Genomic DNA, 21,829 nt, shown 5'->3' with positions numbered 1-21,829 from the left:
TCCCCGCCTAGCCTCCGGCTCTGAGCTCTTCTCCGTCCTCTCTATACATTAGAGGGTACCCCCATATTGTTTGCATTTGTCCATCTACTTTCCCGAGTTGGAAGAAGAGAGAGAGAGAGAAAAGTTTTGCTCCTTTGCTCATCGACTCTCACCTTTGGCTAGCCCTTGTCGTCCGCCCTCTCCGCCGATCGAACAACCGCCTTCTCTCTCCTTTAGCTGGAGCCAGTGCGGGCATGTCTGTAATTCCATATTGGTTATTCGCCGAAGAGAAATTGGGTACTTATACATGATTAAGGAATTCAAAAATTACCTTCTGACTAGTCTTTTTGGGTGAGGTCCTGAACTATGACAAATAGTATTAGAGCAAACTCGGCCCATAGCCTATGTGGACTAGGTAGCACTACAGTACGAGTTCATAGAGACTGATCATGGGCCGATCGTGGTGCTTATGATTAGATTTGAATGAATTTGAACTCTTAACCTGACGAAGACGTCAGGGGTTGAACGAGAAGAGTATGTGAAGACCCGTGCGGGCATGTATTTAGTCCTACATCGGTTATTCACCAAGAAGATCTTAGATGCTTATACATAACTATCTTTTTTGGAAGAGGTATGAGTCGTGACACTAGCTAGCAATTCAATATTGATATCGAGAAGGAAGATTGGAAACTGGCTTGTTTGTTCTACTACTTTTACGAGACCTCCTTAGATATTATGGATCGTGACCTTAGCTAGCACTTACATTGAGACCTTAGATACTGCCATTTGTGATCTTAGTTAGCACCTATGGTGGCTTGGCTCAAAGGGTTTGATACAGGCCAAAACAAGACTCAATTTTGGGAATTCTGATGTGGTTGAGCTTGTATTGTTGTCACCGTATTGGACGAAGCGAGCGTTTTAGAAAGAAGGGTGTTGTGTCAACATTGCCACTTCAGACCTTGTGATGACACTAAGTTGTTCCTCATTAATGAGAGGCTTTATAATGTTGTGATGGATGAGCTGCCAAAAAATGTTGGTAATGCGTCTATTGAATTTGTTTGTCATAACCTCATAACAAATGTCTAGAGTTATCTGATCTTCTTGCCGGCACCTGTATTATTTTTAATATTTTTTCGGTTTGGCACTTGTTTTTTGAATACAATGCTTCAACAACGGCTTTAATTTGTTTTTATATGTCGTTGGTTTTTTAAAAATATTCGTTCATGCATCTTGAATTCAAGATTGGTTGAAGATTTCTTTGCAGTCTACTATATATCTACTTAAAATGATCGGTTCATGCTTGCTGTGGATAATTTTCAAGCTGTGTATTATCATATTATCATCCAACAAGACAGTGGAGATTAATTATCTTTAGAATATAAATCATTATGCTTGGATTCCTTCAATTAAAATTGAAATCTTTATTTCTTTATTAATGCTGTCTCAAGTTGAGAGTTGGGATGGAAAACGGGAGGCATAATGTTGATTCTACATCAAGTGTCGATTTACGAAATGAACTCAAATTTGATATTTCAAAATGACAGGATGTTTTCTGAAGATATTGGCTAATGATACCCATATATGATTCATAAAAGTGGTCTCAAATAATTGGAATAATCTCAGATGCTTTAACATTGCTGAGTGACAACCTTAATTGGAACAAGATTGTGTCCTAACCTTAAGGCAGAGCATTAAGCTTCTAGGCTGATTTAATCTTGTTTGAGAAAATAAAATCATATCTACTTCCTCCCAATTGTGCCATGTTATTATAAATAACAATGCAGAAAGTACAAATAATCAATACATATTATATCCAATACAACATAAAATATTATGGAAGTCAAAGGCTTGGAGGCATTCTACATCCAATACAACATAAAATATTAGTTTCAGATCATATCTTTGTTCTGCTTGTTCATTTTGTTCGTTGCTCCTCCATCCTTTTCGTAGATTGTGACGAGCTCTGCCGCTACAAACTCCAAGAGAACAATTCATTATTCACAGTGTTTGATGATGGTTACCATCAGAGAGTCCCTGTCCTCTCCCTTGGCCATCATTGCCAATGCTTTGTGTATTATAAGTATCCTTCCTGCTCCAATAAATCCTCTCCAGGTTCTACAAATCTACAAGCTTAGGTGAAGAGTAGGCAGTTGGCGATTGAGCGGGCTGGGCATTTCATCAAACATCTGGTAGTTGAAGACTGTGGCATTAACTCCAGCAAAGGTGGACGGCAGGCAGTTGGCGATTTGAAGGGCTGGAGGTCGACAGCAGTGCCGAGGCTGGAGATGTGGAAAGCTCGATTTTGATAGGCGAGTCGGCCGGGTCAAACTTTTTTAGATAAATCTATAGGTAGAGGGCAAAATACGGCGATGTATATCTCGATTCGATTCAGACAGGCCTTTTTTTTCAATTTTCTAATTTTATTTCTAATAAATTATTTTTTATAATATTTTTATAAAATAAAAATATAATATTTTTTAGACAAAATATTTTCAATATTAAGCTCATTAGAATCGCATTATCTTGGTCACGGTGGGAGGACATCTACCCCACCTGCCAACAAAAAAAAAAAATTGTGTATAATGTTCATGTTAATATATATTTTAAGACAACCCACCCCTAAGCTAAAAGCCAGACCATACATGAAGAAGGGAAGACGCAGAGAGTTTTCGAGACAATCATAGCAATGTTTTGCTATTGTTATATTTAAAAACATATATAAACCCAATTGTCCTCCTCTTGCTTGCATACCAAGTCCCTACCTAGTACTTTCAAACTAGAAACTCCAAAGCAAACACCGCCAAAGCGGAGAGGCTCTTAGGAGTGAAAGGATGGGTCATCTCGCACGACGTACAGCTTGAGTACCCGGGGCACACCTTCCTCCTCATCTTCTTTCGTCGTCGTAGTCGTAGTCGTCGTCGTCGTCTTCTTCTTTCTTTCTTTCTTTTCTTTCTTTCTTTCTTTCATTCTTTCTTTCTTTTAAAGAATAAATCATATCTGATAGGGTAATTTTCTATGTCCAATCCACATAGTACTATCAGAGTGACTAGCTACATAAGCAGCCATTCAGTCCGCAGTCCTATTAGTTTTACGGAAAACATGCTTGACCCGAAAGACCCCTCTATCCGTCACCAAGTCGGAGCAAAAAGTGGACGCAACCATTACCCTTGGGCTCTCCGGATCCAACTGATAACTGTGCTTCAGGGCGATGGAAGTGGCCTGTAAAATATACTGGGCGTGACGAAGATCCGCCCAAGGGACCCTTGCAGCCATGGCCCTACCCCGTTCGCCCGGTACCAAAGGCAGGCAGCCTGAGGTGGCCGCCCCTCACGTCCACGTCAGCAACCCCCGTCCGCAACCACGAACCGCTCGGGCACGAACTCCTCCGGCCGCGCCCACACCTAGGGGTCGTGGGTGATGACCCGCATGTTGACCATAGCGGTGGTCCGCGCGGGGACGACCGGGATGGCGAGCTGGACGTCGTCGGTGGACAGGCAGGCCCGGCGGGTGGACCCGGAGGGTCTCCTTGACCACGGCCTGGAGGTACTGCATCGTCGCCAAGTCGCGTCGGTGACGGTGCGGTGGGCCCCCCACGACGGCGCCGATCTCGCGGCGGAGCTTGGCCTGGACGTCCGGATGGAGGTCGACCAGCTCCGGCCGCCATGGCCCATTCGGCAGCAACGCCGTGGTGTCCGTGCCACGGAAGATCATCTCCTGCCACACAATAAAATACCAGCTCAAGACCGAGAAGGAAAGAAAGGGGAACGGAGGACAAGAACAAGCGGAAGTAGATTAATATGAGCTCCCGCGCCGAGCGCTTCACGGGGTGGTCAGCGAAGGAGGGATGGGAGAGGATCTCCCGGACGACGGCGGGGTCGGAGGAGACCACGGCCGGGGTGCAGCCGATCGAGAAGGCCATGAGCTGGGTGGCGGCGTCTGTGCGCGGGATCTTTAGCCTTACCGGCCGAAGACGGGGAGGCTGCGGGGGCCCGGGATGGGGACGACGCCCCGGCAGCTCCTGCCGTTGGCCCAGGGCGGACCGCCGGAGGAGAGGGCCCACGAACAGGGCCGACAGCAGGAGGAAACGGTCGCAGAGAAGGGAGTCGGAATCGGCGTGAGGCGAAAGAGACAAGAGAAGAGATCGCGGAGAGAGGAGCAGTGAGAGCTCAGGAGGGGACATTTATAGGACAGGAGAGAGGTGGTGTCGGGGGTTGGGCGGGGTGGTTCCACGTGGAATTATATGCGGTTTTGGAAGGGATTTTGCGGTTTTGGAAGGGAATTATATGCGGGCTGATTGGGTAGCTGCATACGCAGCACACCACTCGAGATACGCCCTGTGGGCAGGAGAGCGGGAGCTGTCATTGGCACTACGTGAGATTTTGTATTTTGATGTTCTTGGGTGTATTCGGACACGCATTGTCTGAAGAACCCGTTTTAAGCCAAAAAAAAAATAAAAATAAAAATTCTTTGATGGCATTATTTACTTTTGTATCATCTCTCTCTTGTTTTATTTTTATATTTTATTTTCCTTTGAAAGGGATTGAAAATATATCTCAGTTATGAACTTTTACAAGGTTTATGTTATCTATGGGATTGCACGTTACTTTGATTTGTAAATATGTAAATAATGATTAGATTGTTTCCGAACTGCATGGATTATTGAGGGGGGCGATTGGATGGTCGATGCATTAACGCCGAGGGAAAATTATGAGTCCGGTGACTCGAGAAAGAAGAGCCCAAGTTTGCAAGCCAATTAGGTGGAGCATCGCGCGCATTCATGCATATATAGTATGAGCCAAGAGTATATTGACTATCACCGGTATGATGGATAGATCTAGTTCTAATACATCCAAAGAAATAGTTTTATTGCTATTCCACAAACAACCTCCTAGTACATGAGTGATCTCGAAGACACGAAGGCAGCATGGTCACATAAAAAGCGACCCAATAGCTGGCACATGAGTGATCTGAAATATAGCACAATTTCTTGCCAGCCTGCGGATGCCGATGGCATCCTATAGGTCATCCGAGAGACAAAATCTAATCCAGGAACTAATAAATAAATAAGTAAGTAAATAAAATCCAAGAGTGGTTAGGTTTTTGAAGGGGGTCTTGAAATGGTAGAAGATTTACCCTCCCATCCATAAAAGGGTAAGCTTCAGGTTAAGAGTTGGCGGAAGGCGGGGAGCAACAAAGGGAGAGAAGCGGATTACTAGTTTATCTTCAACTTTTAGTATTTAGTTTATTTAGTATATGAAGTCTATCATCATTTCTTATCTTTATTTAGTTGATAAAGTATATCTGGTTGATGAGGTCTATCTTTTATATGTTCATCTTTTAGTTATTTCATTACTCATAAAGCAACTATTATAAATGTTTGTTGTTTCTCCTCCTTCATGGTTTGCTCTCTTTTTGTGTTTGTCGACTTGCCTCATGACGGAGGGTCTCGGTGGAGCTTGTGCCTTATGATAATGGATGCAATTTGCTTGTATTGAATATTTACACCTCTCGAGGCAAGATGATGCTAATGGAATTAAGTAGACATATTTATAGCTAGATGCATCTGGATTATAACTGATGGAGAAATTTATTATAAGTTTGTTGTGCATGATGATACCTATTATAACCATAAGAGATATATATACTGCTGGAGAATTACTAATAAATCACAAGCAGAAAGCTAATGCGCATGCATAAAGTTTGCCTAGCATCGACAAGGATGAGAAGACTTGGTATAATTTTCACCATATGTTTTCCCTCTAACAAAGGTTTGATTGGATTTAGGGAAGCTTGTCGTGAAAATATAGGTTATGAACTATATAAGTTGAAAGATGACGGCAGCTCTTGGCTTTGTTGGTTGTACTCATGCTAGATCTAAAAAAATTGATGGTAGCCATTTACATTAAGTTTTTGGGTTGCTCAAGCCTCCTACGTGTCATGGACCAAGCGAAAACACCCCACTTTTGGCTAGGGTGGCACTCGATCTTTCTCCCGACAAGGAGTTTTAAAAAAGTCTCCAGTAAAAGAGAATCCAAAATCATGCATGCATGGCACCGGAAAGTTGAAAAGGGCTTTCAAGTCCTTTGAGCCCCGTTTCACAGATGTGGCAATGTCAAATTTAGTGCAACATCAATGATGATGGTAAATGATGGTAGATACAACGGTTCCAAGTTTTCTTATCAACAGCGAGTTTATCCGTAGAATAAGGGATTTAAATTCTCAAGATATTAGATATTTTAGTTACTGATGAAGACCAAGATGATGCAAGACCTCAATTTATCTCGGATGAATGGTAAATGAAGAAATTTAGAGTGTAGCAAGATTTTTTCAGATTTTGACTGATATTTTAAGATCGAGATATCAAAATCTAATATGATAAATTTGAGATTTTGAACTATACATAAGCAAGACTTTAAAATTTATTAATAAAAAATATATATAAAATATTAAAAATATCAATTTATATAAGATATTGTTTCAGCTAATATCTTTAATTTGTGTCAACCGATGTAATAGAGTTGACATTTTCATATATACCATATGAAAGGTACTAGCACCAACACAAACTAAGTTATCAGTTAAGACCTTGCATGGAACAAATACTTTACTTAATGAAACACTTTCATCAAACAACTAGGTTAGAATTGTGTATATATTATATTACTCATGTTAACTTTAAAGAAAAACTTAATATCTAATGTTTTGTTTGACTATCATTTGACAATTAATTCTTAAAAATATCAGTCATTTTATGTTGAGTTAATTACAAATAAAAGTAAGACCTTGCTTGGAACAAACACTTTACTTAATGGAACACTTCATCAAACAACTAGGTTAGAATTGTGTATATTATATTACTCATGCTCACTTTAAAGAAAAACTTAATATCTAATCTTTTGATGACTATCATTTGACAATTAATTCTTAAAAATACCAGTCATTTTATGTTGAGTTAATTACAAATAGTTTGACTTTTTTTTATACACAATTAATGCAATCAAGGAGTAAACTTGAAGTGACCATCAAAACCAAGGACACTAAGAATAAAATAATCAATAGTGTGAATGTTAGGTCTGTCCATCCTTTATTCATTTTTTGTAAAATGAAAAGCTTACAGAGTTGAAGCAATACAAATGAAATTCTCCTAAGGTAGCAATTTCAGAGTGAATGAGAGAGAGAGTGAGAGGGGAAGGGTGGGGCAGAGAGTTAGCAGTATTTTAATATCATTTCTTTTCCTTGCACATATTAAAACTCTTTCCATGCAAACATCTAAATTCTAGTGTGAGAACAAATAGTTAAACCCAACAGCTCCAAATATTAGGCAAGGCAGCCGCCGCCAGATTCAAAACTCCCGGCGGGCGGCCCCAAATATCCCTCGGCTGAAAAAACTCGCCGTTGTTCCCCCCGACTACCCTTCGAGGAGAACGGGGAAACACAATAATTACTTGCAAATAAAAAATCTTAGAAGCTCCACAAAAACGAATTCGCCCCGAAATCCACTCCCCCGTTCTCCTCCGCTACATCCGGCGGCGCTGACGCCGGCGCCGGCGGAAAGAAATCGTAAGCGAAGTCATCCATCGTCGCCGGTGGGAAATCCGTCCCGACTCCATCCGGCGCCGTCGGCAGGTCCATGAACGACCAGTCGAGCACGTCCTCGCTCGCCACCGTTGCGGCCTCCGACAGCGACATCTCCGGCGCCGGCACGGCGTCGGCGAAGTCGTCGTTGTGGGCGTGGCGGGCGGCGGCGGCCTGGATCTGGCGGGCGCTGAGGGAGCGGCCACCGGATATCCGAGGCGGCGCGTCGGGGAAGTTGAGGCGGCCGCGGCGGCCCCGGAGGCAGAAGACGGCGGCGTCGAAGGCCCTTGCGGCCTTCTCAGGAGACTCATACGACCCCAGCCAGATTCTCTCCCGGCTGTTGGGGAGTCGGATCTCCGACACCCACCGCCCCCACTTCCGCTTCCGCACCCCGCGGTACCGCCGCTCACCGCTGGCGGCGCCCTCCGTCTTCGCCATGTCGACTGGTGCGATGGTGACGCGTGGACGATGTGAGTTGGATCGTCGCGAATCTCGGTGTCGCGCGGGCGAGGTGAGAGCGCAGTAGCAAGTGGTTTTCGAGATGACGGCAGGGGAATGGGCGGAGCTTTAAAGAAGGGGTGGAGTGGAGAAGCGCGTGCGAGTGGGGGGTTGAAGAAGTGGCACCTGGCACGTGTCCGCGGGCGGGAGTCAGGTTTAGAGCACGTTGGCACGCGGGGGAGCCTGGGGAGTTGAACGCGGGGAGACTGAGAGGAGTCTGAAAGCGTGTGAATCTGATAGAAAACGTGTCGCTATCGGAGGAGGTGGGGGTTCCGATAAGCTTCCTTCCTGGCTTACCTGGTGACGACTGGAGTGGTTTTGGCTGCCTCTGGTGTGAGGCCTGCACAGGAAAGGTGAAATTTGTGCAAGAATTTAGAATGAGAACTTAGATGTGCAAGGCCAGGGTATTGTGGGTTCTCTTTGCACTATATATAAATTAGTAAAAATATTAATTATTTTTAGTAATTATAATATTTATGAATAAATGTTATTTTAATAATTAAAAATAATGATAAGGTCTTTCGAGCCGGAGATCTACCATGTTGACGGTGATTTACATTATTAAAAAGCTTAAAAACAGAAATTACATATTTTTTAATTTTGAAACTATGCATCAAATGGATACAAAAATAAATACTTTTGATGATTTTATGAGATCATATTTTGCTATAATTTAAGTATCAAAATCTATTGATTTTTCGATGCAAATCGTCGGCTAAGCCGATATGTATTCGACTTGGTTTGTGGCTAGATTGACTAAAGAAACAAATAAATTTGACATGGAGAGTGCTAGATCAGGAAATAATCTTGGACATATAATTAAATAAGGGTATATTTGAAAAGATCCAACGTTAAGATAAACTAGAGATCTTGTCTAATCTCAAGTAAAGTCACCGATATCATCCAATCAATTGATGTCAATATGGATCATAAATTTTATCAAAAAACATACTATGGAGATTATTTTTATTTTTTTTATTTATAAGAAATAAGTATTGACAGTACTTCTGGAGTCGTACATCTACAAAAAGTATATTACAGGCAACATTCTTATTCTTTCTTTATTATGTGAGAAATAAATATTTTACATACTTCGAGAAGGTTCAAAAGGTCGTGCAGCGATAAATAGAGATGCCTGCCACCTGTAAGGAGCATCTTAAATTAGATAAAATTTTCAACTCTATTGTCCGATGAGAGTTTATTTATAATTCCTTCTTCCTCCTATTTTAAAAGACCGTGTGTACTATTTTCATTTGTATATGTTTTAAATCATGGGATCATGATTAATAAAGTGAATTCTAATTTTAAGTATTCTAACATATATATTTTAGTATACTAGTACAATATGCATGGCTTATTTTTGTACCTATGTAACATACAGGTTATAGAATTTAAAAAGATTAATTCTTCATAGATATTCTATATAAGTGTATATCCTAACCCGTGGGATGGACCTTTCATTTGCATCCTCCAAAGTTGATTTTGTAATCCTTTAATTTTTATCAAAAATTTGATTTTAATTATGTAGCCCGATGTATATTATATATATTATATAATATTATGTATAAATATATGCATGCAACCATGTGCATGCACATGTGCATGCATGCGTTATTAATTTATTGAAGGAGATCAAAAAAAAAAAGATAGTACTTTCAAGTGTGGAGATATTAAAAAAAAATAAAGACAGCCGTTCAAGTGCAGATGGTAAAGACAACTCAAGAAAGACACTCAAATTACAGTCCAAATCTCCATTTAGATAAATATTTGAATCTGTGGATGCAACTGGGATGGTTCTTAAAGAGCTTATAAGATGGTTTGATTGGGCACAGGCTGTTCCCGGTTTATGCTCGCTTTATCAGTAGCGTTTCGTTGGTGTTTCAAAACCATGCATGAGCATGGAGTGCAAGCCAAACATGATAGGATAGAGTTGTGAGGAAGGGGTACTATTTTTTTTTTTGGTGAAAAAAAGTAATTTATATAGTTCTAACATAAGTACATCCTACCAAATTAAAAAAAAATAAAAAGTAAAAAAAAAAAAATGTCTACTGTCGATGTCCAAAAACTTTTGGGAGCGCCGAAGGGGCACCATTTGATGCTATCAGTGGTGACGCATCTCGTTGACGGAAGGCATGAACATATCCGACGTAGCCCTTGTGACCACTTTGGGGTTCGTCGAGATTCAAGGGGTGAGAAGGGCTGGTCTCTGACCGCGTTTGGACCTGCCAGCTGAATGGAACGTCAAAGCCATAAGAAGCCATGTATCTACGTCACCGGCTATCTGTGTCTGTTTCCACGCAGGGTCTTGGACTGACTGCTACCCTGGCTGTTTCCCCGCCGTTTGGGGCCTACGAGCAGGCTGTTTCCAATTTGGTCAGATAGTCTCTTTTTCGCCATGTGGATGTACACTTTCACATTAATGGTATGAAGCCCAACCAATGTATATCAAACCTAAGCTTTACATCACCTCATGGCATAAGATGTAGACCTTTTTTTTGGTAGCGCACATCTTTATTTATTTATTTATTATTTTTTCGAGCATGGATAGGATGGGAGGAAATATGATGCAGGACCCAAAGAGAGAAAGAAAGAGAGGAGAAATAGAGAAGAAGTAGAGAGGAGGGAGGAGGCTTCGCACCTAGCCCCGCTCAGAGTTTCACACTTGAAGAAGGAGAACCAAATTTCATTCATCATAGTATAACCCTAAACAATGTACGAACCCATATATATAGAGCCACAAAATAACAAAAAGACTCTTCCAAAAAAAAACAATTCCATAAAGCCCCAAAATGACAATATGCAAATAAACCTATAACATAAAATCATGCTAACTGAACTAGATGGTTCCGCTGAACTGGTAGGATCATGTGGCGACTGGCTGATCTGGCATTAGTGTCCGCACCAAAATCTAGCTGAAAATTAGGTAAGTATAAAATTTGGATCCATATTATTGGTATTGACCCTCCAGAACCCTACAAACTGCATTAGTTGTTGCCCTTCATATTTTTCCGTTTCATAGACCTATAAATTGCACCTAAATTTGTAAACAAAAAGGGTTACTGATGTAATACAGCTCTATGTGAGTACCAAATACTCTTTGTGTATGGCAAGCTAGTGGCATTACTTTAGAACTCAAGGTTCATAAAAGCATGCTGAGGATTGCATACAACAAGCTTTCAACGACCATAAGTCAAAAAGCTATATGGAATTTCTGAATTTAACTAGATGAACTAGAAATTAGATTAGGACCTATTACAGGCGATGCTGAATGTATTCAATTAAAGCCTTGTGTTGGTTCACCTAATGATTCATGTATTTTGTCAATATATGAAACTATAAATCTAGAAAGTGCCAAGATTTAATTCTATTTGGAGTTTATGTGCCCCAACCAATAAAGAGTTTGTATTATATTTAGTCAATACGTACCCTACCTCTTTATATATGTTAATACATTTAAGTTATATTTTTTGTGAGCTATTTGAGACGCTGTCTTCTTTTAAAGATTAAGGCAAACTCCTAACACATTGATAATTACTAATGATAATCTTTATAATAAAATATGTTGATGCTAATAATCATTCTAGCTTTTTCTCAGCTATTTGGTGCTGGTTTATAATAATCTTCTCAAAATATTAAAATTTATTTTGCTATCAAAATTCTATCATCTAGCTTGATATCACTTGGTGTATTATAAATATTAGCTTATTGGGTTGTTGAACTCACATATTCCTTATTATTATAGACTGATATCATATACAAGGCTTCTAGCAGCTGCTTAAGATGAATAGATGATTAATTATTTGGAAGGTTACTAGGAAGGAGATTAGTTCCCTATTATAGTTTCATTAACAAGTATGGACAATGTTTGCTTCCCAATGGTTTTGGAAAGACAAACTATCTTCATCAAAATTGCTCAAATTTGGGACTGAGATTTCTCATGTAGTAGTGATTTCAATGGTTACTTATAAATTAAGGACTTAGTATTCTCAATTATCTTTTGAATAAAATAGTGTCCAGAAATTTGATAATTTTACATTTAAATAAAAAAAACTAATTTTTTTTTAAGAGTATGATTATTTTATTGCTTAGTTCTTGATATTTGATCAATTATTGCTTTGGTTCGAGGTCATGATATGGTGAACATGATTGACGTGTGGTCGAACCATTGTAGTAGGTCAGACCGGTTTGACGGGTTGAGTATAAGTGTATGCAAAACATTGGCCTACCCTAGTACTAAATTTAAGATAACAGTCAACAAAAGAACCAAGTGTTAAGTTCATCTTGTCCTATTATCCCTAATGTGCCATTTCCTCCCCATGCTCCGGCTTTCATCAGGGTGACATCTAACTCCCAATATTAGATCTAGCCAGTCAGATTATTATATATTATTATTAATTAAATAAACATTAATATAAGTACTTGCCGATAATATTAAATCATTTATGTTATTCATTATAATTCAAGTGATATTATTAGAATAATCTTTTTAAAATTAAAATTACCTTTATACTAGTTGTTTAATATTATTTATCAGATTTTGCATAAATATCCTTCCAAAATTGATATTTGCATGTATACCCTCGTAAAACTCTGTTATTGTACTAATGCCTGTAATATAATGGTTGTTCTAACGATATTAAAAAAAATCATATTTATTAATTAAAAATAAAATAAAATTTTAAAATTACGCTATTGTTTCTGTCTTCTTCTTTTACTATCGGATCGCGATCTATTTGTATGTCTACCTATTAAGGATATTGTAGTTATTTTAATTTAAAACCGTTAATTTTTTTATGCATGGATATATATATATATATGTAAAAACAAAAATAAAAAAAGAATGAAAAAATAAGTATTTTATGAGGATATACATGCAAATATCAATTTAAAAAATTTATTTATACAAAATTTAATATTTAGAAAAATATTTATGCAAAAAAAAACTCTATTTATTATTAGTAATAAAAATATTATGGATAATCCCCACCCCCACCATATCAGAGTTGGAATCAGTTTGGCTGATATGGCGGCGGACCAGGTCATTTCTGGGCCTTGTAATGCTATTTTTTGAAGTAATTTAAGGTTTTCTTATCAAAAAAATAATTTAAGCTTCTTGTATCATCCAATCTCGAGATACAAATATACCCGTAATCAACCTCTTTACCTCCGTACATCAAAAGGTAGCTAGCTGCAGGCTCCTACTGCCACGCGTCACCTGTCACGCCAGCAGGTGGAAAACCCTGGTAAAACGGGACGCGTGTCAGACGGCTGTATGGCTTCTTTCTGTCCTTCGTCTTCTTGCTTGAAAACCGGACTTCTCACCTGCCTCTCCTTCCCACTGTATCAGCTTTCTTCCACCCCCCAACCAAATGGAATGAACCCCTAATAAAATCTCTATAGAGCATCCGACCAGAATTCCGAGGGTTTCGCAAATCCCTACTTGTTTCGAAGTCTTTCCGTCGGATTTGATCCCAATCAAGGGTTAGGGATTTCGTCCTTCTTCTTCCATTTGGTTTTCTACCGAAAAGAAAGAAAAGCGTGAATTCGACTTGATTCCACTTAAATTTAGGGGACAAAGATCCTTTTTATCCGTTCTGGTCAGTGAAAGAGAGGAGGCGGCGAGAACCGTGGCCACTGAATGGGCCACCGGGCCGCCCTCTGAGCGCCACCATCCGCGGCGGCGGAAGCGACGGCGAGATGCCCTACGAGCAGGAGCAGGAGCAGGAGCAGGAGGTCCACCACAATCGTGGAGATGATGGATTGGCGGTGCCTCCCCGGTACGAATCACACCATTTAATGACTATTATTTGCTTTTCTCCTTTCGCCATGCAAACGGGCTTAATTTTGGAGTGAACTCGAAGGATATTGGAGGAAAAAAAAAGCTTTTTTCCCCTTCTGTAAATGGGTTCGGCTCATTGTTTTTACTCACCGTTTATGTAGTCGTGAATCGTGATAGCTAAATTTCTCTGTCCTTTAGCGCACCCTGCTGGGTAATGAGCTTCTTTTTTTGTCCCAGATACCTCATTCTGGTGTAGTTAAGCACAAATTTAAAGGTCTAGTTAATCATATGCCACGCAGATGCTGGTTTGTCGGAAAATAGGGTCGTTTTGTCATACTTAATGAGGAGGAGTACGGGTACAAAATGGTGAAGAAAGACACCAGCTTTGTGTTTGTTCTTTGAAGTCTTTTCATTCCATTTACAAGTCTAAGTTGCCATCTTTAGGTATTTGAGTATCATACTCCAGTCAGTTTGGCGGTCTATGCGCTGCATGCTGACTTAGATATGAATGTTGGATGCTGTCTAATATGACTAACTTGATATGCTGTATTGACAATTTTAATCCACAATCTAACAATAAAATAGCGTTGCTAAGGAATTTTAGTCTTAATATTTCCTACAAGTTGTGGTCGAATAGTTATATGCTATTTCTACTTGTAGTATCTCTGTGTATTTTAGCATGCCAACTGATATTACTTGATTCAGATTGTATTTACTGACACCATAAGTTACAAGGAGTATATAACTGCACCATGCTGGTAAGCTGAAAAACAGTACAAAGGAATAAGACAAGGAATGGTGCTTGGTTATGATATTTCATTTTACAGTGATCCTTTGAAGTACAATTTCACATAACTAAAGTCCCCACACAATCTTACTTAGATTTTTCAAAGTTCTCCAACTTTGTTCCAAGTGGAAATCGTGTACAAATGTGCAATACATGCTTGTAGAATTATCTTAGAGAATTTGTGAATGTCAGAGGAAAGCTTCAATGGCATTGTCAAATGAACAATGAGCTGAGTGGTGGTCTTTTACCGCATCACTTTGGAAGAGATCAAAGTATTCAAATGAGTTCATTAATCTTCTTTTTTTTATCATTTTGTTGGGTATACTCTTTAGCTACCTTGGCTTAGTTCCTAGGAGTTCATCTTGTTGGATTTTGTCGTCTTTTCTGCCGTTTCTCCAAGCATCTTTTTGATGTCTTTCTTAGGATAAAATCATATGTCCTCCTTGGCTTTATAACTTTCCTAAATTTCAAAAATATTCTCAATGATATTGTCATCTTCCTTGAAAAGACTAAGACATAAAAAAATTTGTCATCAGGAGTTTGAAAATTTTCTGAGAACTTCTCTGCAGGTTGGCCAATAGTGTGACTATGGTTCTATCTAATATTGGATATAATGAACAATGAGTTGATTGATTTCTTAAGTTCAGTTGCATCTGACACAACTTCTAATTTAATCAAGCAGTAATGCATTTTGCTTGCATGGAACAGCACCAAAAGTATATTGCAATTTTAATTGGTAGAAGTCCCATGGTGATCATAGCTGAAGCTTGGTGTCTAGTTGTATATTATAATTAATCCTACCTCCTGCCTACAAATGCTATGCAAGATATTTCCCTGAATTGCAATGTGCAAGTTATTCAACTCTGATTATAGACTGTGTGACTGAAAGAATTGGGATGCTCTGATATGAGACTTTCCTTAATTTTTTCCAGATGTCTTAATTGTGGTATTAGTGCAAAGTTTACATCACATATGCGCCGTGGCCCCGAGGGACGAAGAACTCTGTGCAATGCATGTGGCATTGCTTGGAAAAAGGTAATTATTTGTTTCCTGGTATGTGTGTCTCTGATGATAACATTATTTTGGTTCCTAGTATTTCTTTCCTGGTATATATCAATTGTTGGAACATGTGCAGTTAAGATATACATGATATTACACTGTCTGCTGTAGCAACAGTATAGTTAAAATTTGCACAAGTGGGAATCACATTTCACTGCTACCAAGTCATTCTTCAGAAGTCATACAAAACAATATAAAATGTGCAACTTGGTGTCAGTGTGCTCTAATTTCACAATGTACTCGTTCATGTCAGGGCAACTAAATGAATGGTTGAACTAAGTTTTGACTGTAAAGGTCCCAGCATCTTTTTTTGATAAAAATTTTGGGAAAAACAAGCAGTTTACCATGAGAGAAAGCAGTGAAAGAAAATCATGATGGAATCATTGAGAACGTCAACCTGCCCATTTGATGCTCTGATCCTTTTGAAGCTTAGTTGGACTTATGCAGACACCTAAGTTGCCAGTCATGAAGATAGCTCGTTATGTAGACTTAACATGCCCTAATGAACTATTTAAAAGTGTTGTATAAGTATCATTAGTATAATAAAAAAGTTATTTATTAAGTGCTATGGAGAAATGTTATCGCATATTAATATCTATATGCATTCTTACATGTGTAGTTGTGCATATCTTGCGACTAACTAAATGTAAGCCATCCATTCATTTTTAGGCTTTGTACCATTTGAACGAACTTTCTGCCTTTTCACTTTTATTAACTCTGAAGTGACTAAAACCCCTTATTGATATGTTGTTTGATTTACTTTTTTGCTTGAAATACTCTGTTCAATGTAGCAGAGTGTTTGCCCTGTTTGTTAAGTTGTCCCAAATAGAAGATAGATACATCGGATGGTCTTCTAAATAGCATAACATGGATATATCGCATGCATGAATTTGTATATGTGTCTGCCTTCACTTTTGTGAATGATCATTTTAAGTGGGTTCTATTGTGTGGTACCCTGTCAATCCAATTTGATCAAATTTCTTTCTTATAATATGATTATTTTCGGTCATCCATCGGTGAATGTAGCTATCAAGCTACTGTTCTGTTACTTACTCGGTAACTGATGAATAATTTTAGAATTGCACAAACAGGGAAAACAGAGAAAAGTTCTCGACTATGATGCTCCTAGTGAAGACATAGCAAATTCGAAAATGGTGCCAGAAGTTGATATGGAATTTGAAAATGAAGATAAGGCATATGAATTTTACAATAGGTATGCTGGGATGATAGGTTTCAGCGTACGAAAAGGTTGGTTAGATAAATCATCTGAAAATGTTACCAGATCAAGAACATTGGTTTGTTCAAGAGAAGGTTTCCGCAAGGACAAAAAGGGAGCAAGGGAAGTGAAGAGACCAAGGCCAGAGACTAGAATTGGTTGCCCTGCACGTATGACCATTAAACTTATGCCTAGTGGTAAATATCGTGTCACCGAATTTGTACCTGACCATAACCATCAGCCAGCTCCCCCTTCGGCAATGCACATGCTAAGGTCTCAGAGGATAACAACTGAAGTTCAAGCTGCTGAAGCAGATTTGTCAGATGATTCAGGAACGACACCAAAGTCCACTAATGAGCCTGCAAGAAGACAAGTTGGAGGTCTTCGAAATGTTCAATTTCTCCCTGCAGATTATAAGATAGGTCTTCGATCAAAACGTATGAAGGCTATGCGAACGGGAGATGCGGAATCCGTGTTAAAATACCTACAAAGTATGCAGCTTAATGACCGATCATTTTTTTATGCCCTACAAGTTGATGAGGATGATAAATTGACCAACATTTTCTGGGCTGATTCAAAGTCTGTAATGGATTTCAACTACTTTGGTGATGTAGTTTGTTTGGACACAACTTACAAAGCAAACGGATATGGTAGGCCGTTTGCACCATTCCTTGGTGTGAATCACCATAAGCAGATTGTTATATTTGGCGCAGCATTGCTATATGATGAAACCACAGAATCTTTCAAGTGGTTGCTTGAGACTTTCAAGCTTGCAATGCATGGAAAACAACCAAAGACAATTCTGACAGACAATTCTGTGGCAATAAGTAATGCTATTGCTGAGGTGTGGCGAGGCACAAGTCACCGTCTTTGCGTGTGGCAAGTCTATCAAAATGCTGTTAAGCACCTAAATCATGCCTTTCAAGCTTCAAAAATTTTTGCAAAGGATTTCAACAGATGTATTTATGATTGTGAAGATGAGGAAGAGTTTGTAGCAGCATGGAGAACACTGTTAGAGAAATATGATCTTAGGAACAATGAGTGGTTGGCAAAGCTTTTTGAAGAAAGGGAGAAGTGGGCTTTGGTATATGGCAGGCAAATATTTTGTGGTGATATGAAAAGCACTCTACAGAATGCTAACATAAATAGTATCCTAAAGAAATATTTAAGTCCACAATTAGATCTCTTGTCGTTTTTTAAACAGTATGAAAGAGTGGTGGATGAACATAGGTATGCAGAATTACAAGCTGATTTTCATGCAAGCCAAAGTTTCCCAAGAATTCCTCCTTCAAAGATGTTGAGGCAAGCTGCTAATTTGTATACTCCTACAATGTTTGAAATGTTTCGGAAGGAGTTTGAGATATTCATGGATTGTATGCTATACAATTGTGGCGAGGTTGGAACAATATCGGAGTTTAAAATAACTGTGGGTGAGAAATCTAAAGAACACTTTGTTAGATTAGACTCATCTGATTGTTCAGTTGCTTGTAGTTGTAAAAAGTTTGAGTTTGTAGGGGTTCAATGTGGTCATGTATTAAAAGTGCTTGATGTTCGAAACATTAAAGAGCTACCAGAACGTTATTTCTTGAAGAGATGGAGGAGAGATGCTAAGACAGGGACAGAAAAGGACACTCAAGTTGCAAGTGATGGCGAACCAGGGTCTTCTACAATGACCTCATTGCACCCTCCTTTATCTTCATATGCTCATCACCAAGGATTTCATGGCATGACACAATTTAATCAGGTAATACTCAGATACATGTTCAAGGTAATAGGCTAGTGTTTTCACTTTGATATTGATAGTATATTTATTATAATACAGTTATCTCCAGTTTCTGATTTACATCAACAACCATTAAGTGGAAGCACTCAGTTAGGTCAGGTAATACTTAGTTCAAAGCATATTTTTAAAATTTTTAATATATGAAAGGTTTGTTGAAGCTCCTTGGCAAGATTACATAATAGCCTTACTGTCAAGAAAGCAAAACACATAGACAATGTATGGTGATTGAAAAGTGTCCATATAATACATTGTAATTGCTGCTTCTTGGATTCATATCATCTTAACATAGTTTCTAATGCTTTAGAACATAGTTTCTAATGCTTTAGAATTGATTCAAGATATCGTTTTGTTTTCTTTTTGAATGTTTTGCAGGGTTACTCAACCCTGGACATGCAATCCCAGCAATTCTTTGGTAGTTCTCAGTCGAACCACTAGAGGATCAACCATGGTCATTGAGGCATCATCAATCTTGACAGTGGATCAATTGTTATGCATGGTATACTAGTCTTCATCTATTTTATAAACAAGCATGACCAAAAACAAAAGAACAATTTGGTTCGCAGTTCTTTCAGCCATGATAGTTGCTGATCTCAATATAATGAAAATATCAGTTTGTACTTTCCCATTGGCTGATAGTATGCTTTGATTTCATGTTTTGTGCTTCTCCTAGTACAGGCAGATTGATCTTATAATTCTTGTTTTTCAATGGCATAAAGCAGTGACAATTTAGTCATATGAGGGAGTTTTCGTATGTCTAACATCAACACGCTAAGCAGCTTACCATACGGTAGAATGCCAGAAGTTGGATTCTCAAAGGTAAATGCAGCCTGGAGCATGATAGGCGGGCAAAGTGTTGTGAGACTGGTTTGCTATCTCACGCCTATGTCCATCCTGAATGGTTTGTTGTATGTTTGGCAAGCTCCATGGCATACAGTTCGATCATGTATTAAGCACCAATACAACTCTGTTGTAATTTATGATCCAAAAAGCTGTTCTCAAGGTGTAGTTAATTGTTATATTGCATGATCATGGCATATGTTAATGAGCCTCGCCAAGATTGCCTGCCCATAAGGAAAAGACCCAGTTGAGGACAATGGCATAATAGCAAAGAATTATCTTTGTATAGGAATTTGAACACATAATTCATTGGAGAGCATGTTCTCCAGATTTTCTCATTCCTTTTTTTTTTCTTTTCTCCCAATGGATCAAGGAGTTTGTTTTGCTAAACAAGGCTTCAAAAGAGAGAACTTGCAGATAGAATGCATGCAGGCTGGATTCATTTGATATCCTGAATCAAGTTTGCAGCATTAATGTTGATGATTTTGCCAGCTTAGACTGTTGATAGTCTTTATGTATATAGTCTACCTATTGTTGTGCACTTCTTGTTCACACACACACACAATTTTTTTTTTTTTGAGAGCCAGGATGGTGGAACCCAGCTGAAAACAGAGCAAGAACAGGGTTGCACTCAAGTCTCTTGTAACCATGCAGAAGAGTTTATTGGCTCCGCCAGTTGGCACTGTCGACAGAGGCATTGTAAATAAGCTTGTTTCCACTGAAATCATAGTTTTGTGACACTGGAATCCAACCTAAGATACAGCCCCAGTTTATTTTGGTTTGTTTGATTCCACTTCCTCTGTGAGGCACAATGGCTACCTCTCAGCATCAAGAGAAGCATCACCTACATATATATATATACATATACATATGTACATATATACATATGTATATGCATATGTACATATATACATATGTATATGCATATGTACATATGATACATATGTATATACATATATACATATGATACATATGATACATATGTATATATATATATATATGATACATATGATACATATGTATAGATATATATATATGATACATATGATACATATGTATATATATATATATATATATATATATATATATGATACATATGTATATATGTATGTATATATATATATGATACATATGTATGTATATATATATATATGATACATATGTATGTATATGTATATATATGTATGTATGTATATATATATGATACATATATATATATATATATATATATATATATATATATGTATGTATGTATATGTATATATATGTATGTATGTATATGTATATATATGTATGTATGTATATGTATATATGTATGTATGTATATGTATATATATGTATGTATGTATATGTATATATATGTATGTATGTATGTGTATATATATATATATAGTACTCCTGTAAAAATACCTCTTGGATATTTATCCCTGTCAAGTTATAATTTGTACATCTACCCCCAATGCTAAAATATTTTGCAAATTAGCCCCTATCACACCCTTTGTAGATTTTGTTATCTGAATACTAAACAATGCTTATGAAAAGAAGTTTTTACCTAGTTTTGTAATGAGGGTGTACATATAATTTTGTAGGCCCTCATTCTCCACATTCTACCACCTTAGAGTCTTAGAGAGGAACTAGAAGCCTTAACCCACTTCAAACTCCTCCTCTTCCCCACTTCCACTCTTAAAACCTTAACCTCGGAGGGGAAGGAAAAGTACCCTAATTATGGCCTTGACAAGTGATGACCTCAATTGTGGCGACATTGACAATGGCTATCTCGATGGTAACCCTAAACTCAAATCCGTTCTTCCTCTCTCTCTCTCCCTCCCTCCTTGGCATAGATTGCCCACAAGCCATGGCCATCATTCTAAGACACTAGACAAGCTATTGCCGTCTGAACCCAAACCCAAACCACTACAGCTGCTTCCACCTTTGCTTCCATCAGCGATGCCACCACCGGTTTTCTTCAATCCTTTACCTCACCATCCCCCAGTTGTTGTCAACTACTAGCACCATCATCTCCTCCCTTACTCTTATTCTACCATTCTCCGTTGTCGCCGCTGCCATCGATCACCACCAACTCCTCGTCCCTTACTCCTCTCTTTCCCTCTCTGAACTCTTGCCACTATGACTGCTATCAACCATCAACACCATCACCTCCTCCTTCACCCCTCTCTCTATCGCTTTGTACCACCAAAGCCACTACCAACTATTAACACTACCTCCTCCATTAAACCTCTCTCTCCCAGCCTCCTCAACTACCATGTCTGTCTTCGACCATCAGCACCACCACTTCCTCCTCCCTCTACCAACCTC

The 21,829-nt window shown here is 38.7% G+C and overlaps 2 protein-coding genes across 9 annotated transcripts; one reads left to right on the top strand and one right to left on the bottom strand.

Moving 5' to 3' along the window:
* Positions 1 to 7,035: 7,035 nt before the first annotated feature.
* LOC103709326 (ethylene-responsive transcription factor ERF017-like) lies at positions 7,036 to 8,079 on the bottom strand. Its single transcript, XM_008794623.4, has one exon. The coding sequence runs from the start codon at positions 7,990 to 7,992 to the stop codon at positions 7,441 to 7,443; it is 552 nt and encodes a 183-aa protein (XP_008792845.2). The 5' UTR covers positions 7,993 to 8,079; the 3' UTR covers positions 7,036 to 7,440.
* A 5,280-nt stretch (positions 8,080 to 13,359) lies between these two features.
* Positions 13,360 to 20,009, top strand: LOC103709325 (protein FAR1-RELATED SEQUENCE 5-like). 8 transcript variants are annotated; one of them, XM_026805522.2, is made up of 6 exons: positions 13,360 to 13,829; positions 15,551 to 15,653; positions 16,769 to 18,323; positions 18,408 to 18,637; positions 18,716 to 18,775; positions 19,049 to 19,851. In XM_026805522.2, the coding sequence occupies exons 1-6, from the start codon at positions 13,750 to 13,752 to the stop codon at positions 19,109 to 19,111; spliced, it is 2,091 nt and encodes a 696-aa protein (XP_026661323.2). In that variant the 5' UTR covers positions 13,360 to 13,749; the 3' UTR covers positions 19,112 to 19,851. The 8 variants fall into 8 exon arrangements, 5 of the variants coding, with proteins under 5 accessions (XP_026661323.2, XP_008792841.2, XP_038985390.1 ...); XR_604433.4 differs by having other exon boundaries at positions 13,361 to 13,829; positions 16,769 to 18,637; positions 19,049 to 19,172; positions 19,396 to 20,009; XR_604431.4 differs by having other exon boundaries at positions 13,361 to 13,829; positions 16,769 to 18,637; positions 19,049 to 19,172; positions 19,352 to 20,009.
* The last annotated feature ends 1,820 nt before the right edge of the window (positions 20,010 to 21,829 follow it).

This window comes from Phoenix dactylifera, chromosome 8, assembly GCF_009389715.1.
Source record: "Phoenix dactylifera cultivar Barhee BC4 chromosome 8, palm_55x_up_171113_PBpolish2nd_filt_p, whole genome shotgun sequence".
NCBI lineage: Eukaryota > Viridiplantae > Streptophyta > Magnoliopsida > Arecales > Arecaceae > Phoenix > Phoenix dactylifera.
This window is presented reverse-complemented; position numbering and strand designations above follow the sequence as displayed.